The 15,473-nt window shown below is 48.0% G+C and overlaps 1 protein-coding gene across 1 annotated transcript; it reads left to right on the top strand.

Annotated features, from left to right (window-relative positions):
• Positions 1 to 4,773: 4,773 nt before the first annotated feature.
• On the top strand, positions 4,774 to 15,304 carry LOC125505973 (transcription factor-like protein DPB). The gene is made up of 9 exons (XM_048670871.1): positions 4,774 to 5,158; positions 6,067 to 6,143; positions 6,405 to 6,448; positions 10,946 to 11,023; positions 11,097 to 11,243; positions 11,472 to 11,540; positions 12,084 to 12,182; positions 13,375 to 13,445; positions 14,495 to 15,304. Exons 1-9 carry the CDS (start codon positions 4,929 to 4,931, stop codon positions 14,724 to 14,726), a joined length of 1,047 nt encoding a protein of 348 aa, XP_048526828.1. The 5' UTR covers positions 4,774 to 4,928; the 3' UTR covers positions 14,727 to 15,304.
• The last annotated feature ends 169 nt before the right edge of the window (positions 15,305 to 15,473 follow it).

Below are 15,473 nucleotides of genomic sequence, written 5' to 3'. Positions count from 1 at the left end.
AGATATCACAACACAACTCTACAAATAAAATAAGTCATACAAGCATCATATTACAAGCCGGGGGCCTCGAGGGCTCGAATACAAGAGCTCAATCATAGATGAGTCAGCGGAAGCAACAATATCTGAGTACAGACATAAGTTAAACAAGTTTGCCTTAAGAAGGCTAGCACAAACTGGGATACAAATCAAAAGAGGCGCAGGCCTCCTGCCTGGGATCCTCCTAAACTACTCCCGGTCGTCGTCAGCGGCCTGCACGTAGTAGTAGGCACCTCCCGAGTAGTAGTAGTCGTCATCGACAGTGGCGTCTGGCTCTTGGACTCCAATGTCTGGTCACAGCAAACGGGTATAGGAAAGGGGAAAGGGGGGAGAAAAGCAACCGTGAGTACTCATCCAAAGTACTCGCAAGCAAGGAGCTACACTACATATGTATGCATTGGTATCAAATGGATTAAGGGTATCATATGTGGACTGAACTGCAGAATGCCGGAATTAGAGGGGGATAGCTAGTCCTTTCGAACACTACGCTTCTGGTAACCTCCATCTTGCAGCAGGAGAAGAGAGTAGATGGTAAGCTCACCAAGTAGCATCGTGTAGCATAATCCTAACCGATGATCCTCCCCTCGTCGCCCTGTGAGAGAGTGATCACCGGTTGTATCTGGCACTTGGAAGGGTGTGTGTTTTATTAAGTATCTGGTTCTAGTTGTCATAAGGTCAAGGTACAACTCCAAGTCGTCCTGTTACCGAAGATCACGGCTATTCGAATAGATTAACTTCCCTGCAGGGGTGCACCACATAACCCAACACGCTCGATCCCATTTGGCCAGACACACTTTCCTGGGTCATGCCCGGCCTCGGAAGATCAACACGTCACAGCCCTACCTAGGCACAACAGAGAGGTCAGCACGCCGGTCTAAATCCTATGGCGCAGGGGTCTGGGCCCATCGCCCATTGCACACATGCACGTTGCGTACGCGGCCGGAAAGCAGACCTAGCAACCTCCATTACAAAGGAAGTTGCATTACGCGGTCCAACCCGGCGCGCGCCGCTCAGTCGCTGACGTCACGAAGGCTTCGGCTGATACCACGACGTCGAGTGCCCATAATTGTCCCCGCGTAGATGGTTAGTGCGTATAGGCCAATGACCAGACTCAGATCAAATACCAAGATCTCGTTAAGCGTGTTAAGTATCCGCGAACGCCGACCAGGGACAGGCCCACCTCTCTCCTAGGTGGTCTCAACCTGCCCTGTCGCTCTGCCTCAAAGTAACAGTCGGGGGCCGTCGGGAACTCAGGCCCACCACTACCTAGATGGAGCCACCTGCCCCTTCAGCCCCCATCTCCGAACAGTATCATAAGTAATGTAACAGTATAAGTATACAGCATATGCCCGTGATCACCTCCCGAAGTGATCACGGCCCAGTAGTATAGCATGCCAGACGGACAAGAGTGTAGGGCCACTGATGGAACACTAGCATCCTATACTAAGCATTAGGATAGCAGGTAAAGGTAACAACAGTAGTAGCAAGGACAGTCTATGCATCAGAATAGGATTAACGGAAAGCAGTAACATGCTACACTACTCTAATGCAAGTAGTATAGAGAAGAGTAGGCGATATCTGGTGATCAAAGGGGGGGCTTGCCTGTTTGCTCTGGCAAGGAGGGGTCGTCAACACCGTAGTCGAACTGGGGGTCGCCGGCAGTCTCGGGGTCTACCGGAAAGAAGTAACGGAGGGGGAATACAATAAATAATAAAGCAATCAAGGTATCACAAAGCATAACAAGACAATATGCAGTGCTAGAGGTGACCTAACGCGGTACTAAGTGACACCGACAAAGGGGGAAACATCCGGGAAAGTAACCCCGGCGTTTCGCGTTTTCAGATAGATGAACCGGTGGGGAAAGTTGTTTGTTCGCTAAGCTAGGGATGTGTGGCGGACGAACGGGCTGCGTATCCGGAATCGTCTCGTCGTTCTGAGCAACTTTCATGTACAAAGTTTTTCCATCCAAGCTACGGTTTATTTTCTATGAATTTTTGAAGTCTAAACAATATTCTGAAATTATTTCTAATTATTAAATTCGACAGAAAAGGAATAATGACGTCAGCATGAGGTCAGAGTGATGTCAGCAGTCAACAGGGCGTTGACTGGTCAAACTGACGTGTGGATCCCACTGTCATAGACACAGTGTAGTTAAACAGTATAAGACTAACTAATCTAGTTAATTAGGTTATTAAGCATGTTAATTAAGTTAATTAATCATATTACTAATTAATTAATTACTTTTTATTTACTTTTTCATTCCTTTTTTCTGTTTTACAGGGGCTGTCCCACATGTCATAGGGTACAACTAAAGCTAAGTCTAATATAAATTAGTTTAACAAAGGGGCTTGTTTAACTAGGGATTAGCCCCTAAGCTAGCAAAGGGCCGGCCACACTCAGAACACACATACGCTGCACACACCACACAACACACTTGGCCATGGCCGTGGCCATGGCCAGTAGCAGCAGCCGGTGGTAGTGGGCAACAGTAGTACCAGCAACAGAGCAGCATAGCAGCGGCCTAAGCACGAAGCAGCAGTAACAACAATTAGCAGATACAGCAGTAATAAACAGCAGCAGAGAGCAGCGGCACAAGCAGTTCAGCGCAGCATGCAGCGACGAAAATTAGCAGTTGCGGGCGCAACGCACGACGACGGGAGCGGCGGGGTGCGGCCAGGGGACGGCCGGTGCACGGCCTGTCGCGGCCAGGGTGCGCGTGATGGGTTCGGGTAGGTGCATGCAAGAGCGCGGGTGCGGCCACGGTGAGGTCCGGCCATGGCGGACGACGGAGCTCTTTTTTTTGCGGGGATGCCTTGAAGGCGTCGAGGAGGTCGGGGATGGAGCTCGGTGCTTGTAGGCTTCAGTAGTACGGCACGAAATCGACGGGAAAACAAAGGGTAAATCGAAGGGAGCTCACAACGGGGCTGTAGGGCAAGTCAGTGTGCTTGGGGGTGCGTCGGGGATGGATTGGAGTAGCGGCAATCGACGGCGGACGGAGACGATGTACGCGGAGATGACCAAGTTGATGGCTAGCGTATGAGACGTCCCGGCTCGATTCCATGGCTCGGGATAGACGGAGTCGAGGGTGGTGGTCCTCCTGGACATCTTCTCAGGCGACAGGGAGGCCGGTGGCCATGACGACGACGGCGGCCATGGAGGGCGCCGTTCGGTTGTATGTTGCGGAGGAGAGAACGGCGCGAGGGAGGAGAAGGGAGAGGGCTAGGGTTTGCTAGGGTTTGGGGGGCGCGGGGATGCCTTGAAGGCGTCGAGGAGCTCGGGGATGGCGCCACGCACGGCCTGGCGCAACCATGGCTGGCGGATGGCCGCCACGCCCTCCCCCGTCCTCTATAGCGAGAGGAGGGGACAGATCGAGGTGGGCTAGGCCGTGTGTGCACCGAGGCCACTAGGGCCCATGTGCACAGTAGATCTCTAGGCCCATATTATTTTTATCCTTTTATGTTTTATATTTTTGACACCGTTTTCTATTTTCCTTTTGTACCAAACGATTTTTTGTGAACATGAAATTTGGCACATAAATAATAGGGATTATTTTGAGCTAGCAGAAAAAGTTTGGGGGCAATTGGAGTTAAATAAATAATCGTTAATTGTGAAAAGGCCATTTTATTCATTGTTGGGCCACTTATTAATTTCTAGGAATTTACTTGTGGGTCAAGTGAAGTTGGTTTCAACATGGCAATGATCAGGGCAATCTGTAGCGTATTGTGAACATTTTAGATTTACGGTTTGAAAACTTTTATCGTTTAACTTTATTTTAAATGTGAATTCAATTGGGATTTTAATCATCGCGAGATTGATAACAGTCATCGCGTTGACGTGGCATCATTAGTAGAGGGTTACTGTAGTCTGATTATCCGGGCGTCACAAGGCCCATGTAATTTCGAAATACTTAAGTATAGCCTGTTTTTAAAGTCCTTATGTGTAGGGAAACAAAAGATAGGCTTGGTTTCGGACCTCTCCCCCAAGGACCACGAAATTCCCCCCTCTTTCTTCATATATACAACCCTTATGGCGTCGTTAGACTTTGGGCTTTGTTTAGATTAAAAGTTTGTCATAGCTGCAACTTTGCGTATTTCGTTTGTTTTCAACGACCAGACTAAGACGTCACAGAACCCTATCTTGATCAATAAAACTTTCATCTTATATTCGCAAAATTCAGATTGCAATATCAGATTCTTGATTGTTCTTCGTTTGCTCGTAGAAAATAGACCTTCGTGGTCGGATTGATCATGCTCCGACATGGTCAATAACCCTCAGAGATTGGTTTAGCGATTGCTAAGGCGCGATATCTTCGCACCTTTGTAGTCAGATCGTCAAAGTCGGCTCCCACAGAAAACGATAGCTATCTCATTGAAACATTGGGACACCTTTGCCTCTATCATGCGTCGCCTCCAATCCTGTATCCACGGCCTCCTGCCCTCACCGCCGAGCGATGCTTGATCCGTCAGCACCATGGATAGCTGGGAGAGGGAGAGAGATTGAAATGAGAAGTGGGTGAAGTGGCGATGGAGGTAGTGGGCTAAGCCTTACAACTTTATGTTTGTTCGACTGGCCGTGGTGGCATCCTCCAATGCTTCAAGATATGTGCTTATTATCTGACGATCAATAAGTCGTTTGCTCGAGATTGCCAAAAATCTGCGCCAATGCTATAAACTTTAGAGAACGTGACGGTTTTGGTTGTGTGGAACTTGATACTCACATCAACCTAGCCCCGGAAGAATTGTAAAACAAATCTTAAACTTTCTCATGCCCGTTTCTCCGCGCTCTCCCGTCGGTTCCTGTCTCTCCCTCCATTTTCCGCTTCGTTCCTAGGGTTTTCTCCCCCCTCCTCCTCCTCCCAATTCTGCGCCCCCGCTCGCGCGATCCCCTCCGCGATGGTCTCCAGCGCCCGTAGTTCCGGCGGCATGGCTCACTCGGCTTCCAACAGCGCCGGAAGCGCCGGTTCCCCCTCCGGCGGCATCGGGCCCGGCAAGGGGGTTGCGGCGGCGGCCGCCACGACCTCGGCGTCAGCGTCCACGCCGGCCAGCGGGAGCACCGTTGCCCGCCGCCTCAATGATCTCGAAATTCAGGGAGATGACCCGCCATCGTCGCAGCCCGCTGCTAGGTTCGTGAAATCTGCTGTCGTGTTGCTGTTTAAGCTGAGTTGCTCACCACCTTCTTTGCCCGGGGACTGTGTACCGCAACCTTAGCACTGGGCGGTATAGAGTAATTTTGCGATCTGAGATGCGGATTTTGGTCTCGTGAGCTGTACTATGTAGAGCTGCATTTCGCTGTCCACGAAATTCAGTCGATGCATACTTCCTGCAGCATGTGTTGGTTTGAATTGGTGCGCATTGGCTACTGAAGAGGGTGTTAGGAAGATGCGACGGTGAACTACTGGACTTCATCGGATTGTTATGATTGCTTTACATTTGATTGTTAAAAAACAGGCGATTGCTAACTGTTGTTTGAGTAACAGCATGCTCTGAAGTCCATTGCCTTAGAACTTTTATGGGTGAGTTCATATTTTGCTTGGGACTTCCATGCTTCAAGCTATTGGATGTATCTTAGTGTTAGATGTGTTTCCTGTCAAGGAGTAGATAAGTAGTGTGATATCAAGCTGTGCCGCTTATCCTTTACACGGGTACACTTGCTGACCATCGAAATGTTGCGAGGTATCGATATCGTCTATGTGTAATTGCATAGAGTGCTCCTTAGGACAAAAGTGGAACGTCACTCAGACTATCAGAGTTGGTGGCAGGTTTTGTGCTTTGGATTTGTCTATAATCTAAGCTGTTCCCTGTTGGCTTCCTTAAATTAGACATCTTCTCTATTTTCTTTCTTGAGATTGGACTTTTTCACTTATTCTTAATTGATTAAAAATTAGCAGCATTAAAAGATTTTACAGTGGTTCTGCTTTGTCATTGCAATACATTATTTTCTACGTAATTTTAGTATTTTACTTATTTTATCTTAAAATCTACAAGTAGCTGTGCACTTTTGACAGATAGCTGTATGGTATTTGCAATGCAGCAAGAAGAAAAAGAAAGGAACACGCGTAGTAGGTCCCGACAAAGGTAACCGTGGATTGCGCCAATTCAGTATGAAAGGTGAGTTGAATACTCTTCTTTCCTCTAGTACCTCTGTGATAGTCATCTTCTCATCATCATGTAAGCATACTGATTCATAGGGCGCACGCAGAATACATATGACATACTGCTCACTCCATTTTCTGATGTAAAAGCATAATTGATATTTTCTCTGTTTGGTTCATTGTTAATTTGTTATTAAGAAAACCAGTTTATTGGGTCATATCTGACCAAATATAGTGTTAAAAGTTCTCATGAAGTGTTTCATTTGGTCTTTTTCAGTCTGTGAGAAAGTTGAAGGCAAAGGGAGAACAACCTACAATGAGGTGTTTGTTTTTTGTTTCTTTCTATGCAGCAACTTATCTTGTTTTAGCATAATTGATGTGTGGATATATATAATATACAAATGTACATCCACACTTTTAAAAAGGTAACCACAGATATCTGAACCACTATTATGTGATTATGGATCCTCGTCATGCTATAAGCTTGTGTTAGTTTGTTCACCAAAGTCTAGAGACATCAATTGTCACTGCATCTTATTATTCTAACCAATTCCTTTTTCGGTTATGGGTTACATGATACGGTTCGGAGGCACCCTTAGCTTGTGTATCACACAGATGTACACAGTAAAAGGATACAGCAGAGTCTGCTGAACTACCAATGCAGGAAGAAGCATTGCTAGATGTTTAATCTCTGAGTTAACATTTCTGTTTGTCTAGTAAAAGGAAAAAAGTGAATCTGTTCTGACTCAAATTTATTGTGTCAACATGATTAAAGCTTTGTACACATGAATCTTACTGGTTTTGCTCATTTGAGTTGAGCATACTATGTTGATTTGTCACAAAATGTGGAAAATCCGCGTTATGCCGATCTGTTCCTTTTACTTTGTATAAGACAAAGGCTATTTCAAAGGACATTCCTCTGTTCATCTTTGATTGATGGGATTGAATCTATCCATTTTATTCATATTGTTTTGCTAACATATAAAGTTCAGTCCAACATGCCTTGCAACATTTTTTCCCTGTTTGTTCATAAAACGAAGCGTCTGTAACAAATCGGTTTTGTCTTAGTTAGTAAGAGGCAGAGCTCCTGCCGGTTTCTCGAGAAAGGAAAGAAACTGAAGAACCAATTGTGTTATGTGTGCCTCAATAATTCAGTAAAGCAAAAATCGAGACTACAGTGTGTTAGAATCCTGAACATCAGGCTCAGGAGAAGAGGCAGCCCTGTTTCCTTGACGTGTATTCACAATGTGTGTTAACTGCAAACTTCAATTACCATTTTTAGAAGAAAATACTCTTTGCTAATGTAGTATGGTTCTATCACTGCCATGTTGTTAGGACCTAGGGTTCGGGGCGTGGGCTGGAACGCGGCGGCCGGCGGCGAGGCGCCGTCCTTGCGGCTGGGTGGCGGCGGCGCAAGAGAGAGAGGGGCTAGGGTTTAGGGTTCCGGCTCCTCTGGGAGCCGGGCAATAGAATAGTCTTATTGCTTAATCCTCAAAATAGTCTTACAACTTGTATATATAATCATAATCTGAAGTGGCCTCCGTATCCCAAGAGAAGGCGTCGCGGCGGAGGAGACGCGTGAGCGGGGCCGCGATAAGGCCAAACTCCCGAATGAACTTCCGGTAGTACCCGGCAAGACCAAGGAAGCCGCGAAGAGCCCGCGGAGACTGCGGAATGGGCCAGGCGGCGATGGCCGCCACCTTGTCGGCGTCCATGGCCACACCCTCGGCCGAGATGACGTGGCCGAGGTAAGCGACCGAAGGTGTCCCGAACGAGCACTTCGAGCGCTTAAGATGAAGATGATGCGCCCGAAGCTCGTTGAAGACGATGGCCACATGCTGGAGGTGCTCTGCCCAAGAGGCGTTGTAGATAAGAATGTCATCAAAGAAAACGAGCACAAACCGACGTAAGTAGGGCCAGAGGACATCGTTCATCAAGGCCTGAAATGTTGCCGGGGCGTTGGCGAGGCCAAAGGGCATCACCAAGAACTCGAAGTGGCCGTGATGGGTCCGGAACGCCGTCTTGGCGATGTCGTCGGGATGCATGCGCACCTGATGATACCCCGACCGGAGGTCCAGTTTGGTGAAGAAGCGCGCACCATGTAGCTCATCCAGGAGTTCATCGACCACCGGAATAGGAAACTTATCCTTAAGTGTGAGAGCATTAAGGGCGCGGTAGTCGATGCAGAAGCGCCAGTGCCGTCCGACTTACGGACGAGGAGGACCGGCGCCGTAAAGGGTGATGTGAGATACGGATAATGCCGGCCATGATGGCGCACTGCCGCTCCAACTCGTCCTTCTGCAACTGAGGGTACCGGTAGGGCCGTACTGCCACCGGAGCCGAGCCCGGCAGGAGATGAATACGGTGGTCGTAGACCCGGGCCGGCGGAAGGCCCTGGGGTTCCGCAAAAAGATCATCGTGCTGCTGCAGGAGGTGATCCAGCAGCGGATGCTCGGCCTCCGTGGTGGCCGCGGCTAGCTGGAGTGGGGGCGACGTCGGGGTGCCGCCAACGCCCTCCCACCGGATGCGGCGGCCGAGGCGCCAGAATGTCATCGTCAGGGCGTCGAAGTCCCAAAGGATGGGACCGAGAGTCTACAAAAAGTCGACGCCGAGGATGAAGTCGAAGCAGCCCAAGTCGATGCCGGCACATTGATGGTGAAGTGCTCGTCGCCGATAGTAATGGGAACGTCCCGAGCGAGCCCATGGCATCGGAGGCGGTCGCCATTAGCGACGGTGACCCGCAGCTGCTCCCCTCCCGTCGGCTGTAGGCAAGGCGCCGCATAGTAGCCTCCGGAAGGAAGTTATGTGTAGATCGTGTCTAAGAGAGCCACCAGAGTCTCGCCGTGGATCGTGACCGGATAAGCATAGTCCGCTCATTGCGGATGCCGGCCAACGTGGAGGGAGACGACAAGGGCCGTAGCCGCGGGGGCGGGTGCCGGCGCGACCTCGGCGGCGGCTGGGTCGCCGAGTCCCTCGTCGGTGGCAGCGTCCTCGGTCTCGTCTGTCTCCAAGTAGAAGAGGCGCGGGCAGACATGGCCCGGGGCATAGGGCGCATCACAGTTAAAGACAGCCCCAGGCGGCGGCGCTCGAGCTGCTCGGCCTGCGAGAGGCGCCGGAAGGGCGCGTCGCGGCCGGAGTGGCCGTCGGTGAGGCGGCTGAGAAGCTGGAGCGGCCGGCGGTGGTCGTGGAGGCACTCGGCTCCCCCGAGGTGGTGCGGGCCGTGTTAAGGCCTGGGCGCGCTGCTCGAACAGCCCGAGCGTAGTACATGGCCGTCTGCAGGTCCTGGGGTCCCTTCATCTCGACGTCCACGCGGATGTGGTCGGGAAGGCCGCCGACGAAGAGCTCAGCCCGCTGTAGTGCTGTCACCCCGGTGCGTGACACGCCAGAGCCTGGAAGCGGTCGGCGAAATCCTGGACCGTGGAGGTGAAGGGTAGGCGGCCCAGCTCGGACAAGCGGCTGCCGCGCCGTGGGGTCCGAAGCGAAGGAGACACTTCGCGGAAACGATCCCAGGGGGGCATGCCGCCCTCGTCCTGCTCGAGGGCGTAGTACCATGTCTGGGCGGCACCCCGGAGGTGGTATGAGCGAGCCAAGTGCGCTCGGACGCAGGTGTGCGCTGCCCGGAAGAACTGATCACACTGGTTTAACCAGTTAAGAGGGTCCTCCGAGCCATCATACGTGGCAAAGTCGATCCGGGCGAAGCGAGGTGGTGTCGGGGTCGATGCGCCAGTGCCCACCGGTTCGTCGATGCGAAGGGCCGAGGACGGCGCGCCGAACTGTAGCGTGGGCACCGCCGGGTTCGCCGGCCTCCGTGTAGACCGGCGGTGGCGACGATCCGGTGAGCCAAGCCGGAATCGGAGAGGGCGACGGTGGAAACCGCACCTGCTGGATCGGAAGCCCCCCGGAAGGGCCCTGACTCAGGCCGGCGTAGGCGGTGGAGACGGCGTGGGGGCCGGCGCAGCCGGCGCGGAGGGGGCCGGGGCAGACCAGACCGGCCACGGGGTTGGGGCGGACGCGGCCGATGCCGCGGGTGCTGGCGCGGGCCAGTGTGGCCAGGCCGGCGCTGGAGCGGCCGGCTGCTGTAGCGCCGGGTAGCCGCCGGCGAGAGCGGGCAGGCACCGAGTCCAGGAAGCGCCGGCGGCCCGGAGGGCGCAGGCGGCGGGGGCGGCTGTGGCGGTCCCGTACGGGCTGGCCAGGAAGAGCCGGATGCCCTGGACCGCGACGACCAAGTTGTTGAGGACCCCCGCCATGGCCTCCGGGGTGTAGTGGGCCGGTAGAGTTGATGGCGACGGCGGCGTAGTGGTGATGGGGGCCGGCGGATGGCCGGGTGACGCGCCGGGGATGAGGTCCAGCGACGCGGACGGGAGGACCAGCGACCCCGTGGCGAGGGGCGCTGATGCGGCGGTGGTGGTCACGGGCAGCGACGGCGATGATGGTGAGGATGACATGGTCGAACCAGAGCTGGCTGATACCAAGGTGTTAGGACCTAGGGTTCGGGGCGTGGGCTGGAACGCGGCGGCCGGCGGCGAGGCGCCGTCCTTGCGGCTGGGTGGCGGCGGCGCAAGAGAGAGAGGGGCTAGGGTTTAGGGTTCCGGCTCCTCTGGGAGCCGGGCAATAGAATAGTCTTATTGCTTAATCCTCAAAATAGTCTTACAACTTGTATATATAATCATAATCTGAAAATAAACTAAGATAACTTGGGCCTTAAGCCTGCCCAGTGGGCCCCCGGCGGCCATAGACCTGGCCGGTCATAACACATGTTTTCCTGTTTGCATTGCAATTTAGCTATTGCTTATACGATGTAAGGCCTGTCTTTTTCAGGTGGCAGACGAACTTGTAGCTGAGTTTGCAGATCCAAATAGTAATATTGGGTCACCAGATCCTGATAATCCCAACACAGTTAAGAAATATGGCTACTCCTTCTGGTCAGTTATTTGTTATGTGCAATGTACTGATTGTATGTAAAATTCAGCAACAATATGATGAGAAAAATATACGAAGAAGGGTTTACGATGCACTAAACGTCCTGATGGCTATGGATATTATATCTAAAGATAAAAAGGAAATTCAGTGGAAGGGCTTACCCCGAACAAGTTTGAGTGATATTGATAAATTGAAGGTAAGTTTGTCCCTAATCATGTACTCCCTCCATCCCAAAATAAGTGACTTAACTTTAGTACAACTTTCTACTAAAGTTAGTATAAAGTTGAGTCACTTATTTTGAGACGGAGGGAGTACTTAACAACTGTTCTACCTTTCTTCTGGTTGTTTCCTTCATAAGTTCCCTAATCATGTAACCGTTCTACCTTTTGGTTGTTTCCTTCATAATTTCATGTGCATTTTACAGACTGAGGTCATTGGGCTGAAAGGTAGAATTGACAAGAAAAGTGCATATCTGCAGGAATTGCAAGACCAAGTAAGGACATATGGCATTTTTACGCGGACCGATAATTTGAATTATTCTGTAATCCCCAGTCTTTAAAATTATGACAAGGAACTTGGTTTCATACATCTTCTAGATCACTTGCTATTTTTGTATACATATTGATTTTCTGTGATGGTGAATGTTTCAGTTTTTTCACCCTATATAGTGAAATATTCATCCATATCAATAGGGAATCCCTTCGTGTACACTTCTGTGCCACAGCATGGGTGCAGAATTAGGAGAACAGCTAATCTACGATTCAGCCTTTATGGTGCATGCTTAATTGATCGATGCAATGTTCAACTGCTGTATGTCTGCTAGATTTATTGTAGGGCTGAATGCTTAGCAAGCATATATCTGTTTTAAAGTTATCATAGTACTATAACTAAGCTGGCTTATTTTAAAGTTGTGGTATGCCAGAAGTTTGTTATTTCTTGTCTGATATCAGAAGAAGATTGGAGTATATTGTACGGAAAGGTATCATTAATATCTAGGTGTTAACCATGTTTTTTCTTCTACTTTTCTGTATTTAAGTATGTGGGCCTCCAAAATTTGGTAGAGCGAAATGAGCAGCTATATGGTTCGGGAGATGCTCCATCTGGCGGAGTGGCCCTGCCATTCATATTGGTTCAGGTAAGCAAAATTGTATCCTGTAATTGATATGTGGGCTTAAATGAAGTTAATCATGCATTATATTCAAATGCTAAAGCTGATGATCTAGCTAACTTGTGTTGCTATTGTACATTTTAAGTCACTTTGGAGCTTATCGTGCTAAGTAGAATTTTGATTTTCTGTGAACTCGAACAAGAAAGTTTCTGCTTCCCCTTTGGAGCTGTGGGCATGCTTTATTCATTCACATTGCTACCTCAAGTTGTGCGCATTTGACTTCCATGGCATCTGTTTGGTTCTCTACCACAATGGTGGCATGTTACACTTTCGTACCTCTAGGCAGTTGACATATGTTTTTTTTTCTGGCCATAGTCTGCCTAAACTGCGGTATACAATTTCTTTACCACACAAGATGTGGCTTGCCACATTTTACTAAATTAGATTTGGCAAAGTGAGGTTGTCAACAATGCACCCATGTAAGTTATAACTCTTTTTAGTCATAGTTTTTTCTCCACCACGAACATTCAAAGGAGCATCCTTTTTTCGAGGTTTGGACTTGGATTATCATAATTGAGGAACCTACAGCAAAGGAGGCGAATTCTGAGCAGGGTTAAGTGTTAACCAGTCAATACCATTTGATTCATGGATTATCAATGGGTCGTGGGTGCTATAGTAAATTCTTGCAATGGAATTTTTGCTGTTGTTTTGCATGGACTGCATAGGTATTAATAATGCAAGGTGGAGCAAAGTTCTAACCTTGAGAACAAACAAATAGAAAGAAAACGAAATCCACAAGATTTTATATTAAGTTCCTAGCTTCCGGTCGTGGTCTGTAACTTTCACCCAGCCAGGTTTTAGGGCTTTTATTACACGACCATTTGGACAACAGCTCCGGGTTCTGTTCTCATAATCCTGATCCTATATTTGGGCGTGGCCAAAATGGACCTGTGGCCAACAGAACTACATATTCATAATTGTAGGAGCAGTATTGCATTGTAAGTGTACATTCTTAGATGGCTATGAATTGATTCTTTTTTATTGAGTTATTAATTTAAACATATGAACCATCGTACCAACCCTTGTGGTTCTGCATTTGCCTTTTTTTTCACCGCTTATATGCCCCACAAAATGCTTTCCCAACTCCAGTATGTATATGCTACCAGCATTTATTTTCATGGCGGTGAGTGACAAGGACCTCTTTTTGTTGTGCAAACAGACACGTCCTCATGCAACTGTCGAAGTGGAGATATCAGAAGATATGCAGTTGGTGCATTTTGATTTCAATAGGTAAAAGACTAACGCTACAATGTGTTCCTTGGCATGATGAATCTTGCTAAGTGATCTAATTATCTACTCCCTCCGTCCCATAATTTAAGACGTTTATTGACACTAGTGTACTGTCAAAAAACGTCTTACATTATGGGACGGACGGAGTAACAATTTAGTAATAAGTGACATTTCTTATAATTTTCTGCCCTAAGTTTTCTTAGATTTAACTTGTCCAGTTTCCCAATTAAATGGGGTGTCTGTTGCTAAGCACAAATCTGATCTTATTTTGCATTCTTTCTGTACGGAGATTTCATAAATTTCTTGGCATACCTTTTCTGCTGGACACGCATCTCTAATTATTTCTGTATAATAGCTTGGATAAAAACTCTAAATAAGGGTCCCTCTTTTTTCTAAAGGGAAATGTAACTTTTCAGTTGTATGATCATCCATTCTAAATAATGATCCATTAGTTGGGAATCAATGTCTGTTGATTCCCTTGACCACTTGAGGAACCTGTGGTGTCCAATCTGGTCGCAAACGAAACACTCAGCAGTACCACTGGTCTCTTTGATTTGCAGGATTCTAAAAATGCAGGAATAGGAAAAACACGGATTGCATTGTCATGCTCATTTAAATCTTACAGCATTTTTGTCTTGTTTGATTGGATCACAGTTAAAACAAAGTATTTTTTTCAAAAGGTTTGAGTGGATGCATAGTTATTATGAAATGTATTGTACAGTAATCTTTAAGAAAAATTCCTATAGGATTCAATCCTACTAATCAGACAAGTGACATAGAAAAATTCGTTAGGATTCCTATGAAAATCCTTGAATAGGCCTTAGCTTGTTATTTCTTTTTTCTGAGATGGTAGCTTGTTAGTATTTCTTAAGCAAGTGTTTTGCGTACTTGACATGGTGAGCCCACACCCACTACTTTATTGGCAATGGAAATCTTGTCTCAGCTCTATGAATTATGCAGAATCATTTGAGATCATGTCTTGTGAGTCATAAGTGCACAAGAAAACCCTTCGGCAACCATGTCTGACATGTATGTTTCTGAAAATGTAGCACTCCGTTTGAGTTGCACGATGATTCCTTTGTATTGAAAGCAATGGGGTTCTCTGGTAAAGAAGAAACTGACGGTACAGTGGCTCTGGTTGCAAATGCGGTTGAATGCTCAAGTGCATCAAATGTTTATGGGCGTCGATCACCACAACCTGCAAGGCCAAATGGAATTAGGCTACGAACCTCACCTCCTATTCCAGGGATACTGAAAGGGCGTGTCAAGCATGAACACTAGGCACTAAAATGGGTTGTTAATGTTTTGAGAGCTACTTGGATTTATACTCCCTTGGCTTCTGTAACTTAAGATGTAAAAAGGCTTGTAAATTATGTCCATGGGGAAATGTGATGTTCTAATTTAGCTTTGCAGCCGATGGTAGGCTGATCGGCATGTGAAGCTCCAGGCCTGATTTTAACTTTTAGCTCAATTCTTTTTGTTCCTTTTTTGATTTAGAGAAACAGACTTGGTTTGGTCCAATGTAACTGTAGCATTTTATCTTATCAAAACTAGTCAGCATCTTAGTTAGGATGTTCACTCGAGTAAATTGCATGTATATCATACTGTTATGTATCTGGGGAAGTTAAATTTGTCAGAAGATACGAAAAGACTCCTCTTTGGCGAGTGGCCTGTTAGTCTTGTATTACCCCTTCATTTTTGCTGCCTTGGTTCAGGCTGGATGCTGGAGAACACAAGTATTAGCCATCATTTCACAGTTCAAAGACATATGATTCGTAAAGTTTATGAAGTGTTCGTGTATGCCCCTGCTAATATAATGTCATGGTTGTTCTCCAGGCCATGGTTGGTTTTGTTGGAAACTTTTCATACATTATGGTACGTTAAGTTAGATGCAAAATAGAAAGATGCTGCAGATACGCCATGCTGACCCTCCTCCCTTTAAATTCCATTTGATTGTCTTCTTAACATGTATTGTTGCACAGTTACATTTTCGCCAACATGCGACATGGTTTTTCCTGCGCGAACAGT

This window comes from Triticum urartu, chromosome 1 (genome assembly GCF_003073215.2).
Source record: "Triticum urartu cultivar G1812 chromosome 1, Tu2.1, whole genome shotgun sequence".
Lineage (NCBI taxonomy): Eukaryota > Viridiplantae > Streptophyta > Magnoliopsida > Poales > Poaceae > Triticum > Triticum urartu.
Note: the sequence above shows the minus strand (reverse complement) of the source record. Positions and strands in the feature narration are given on the sequence as shown.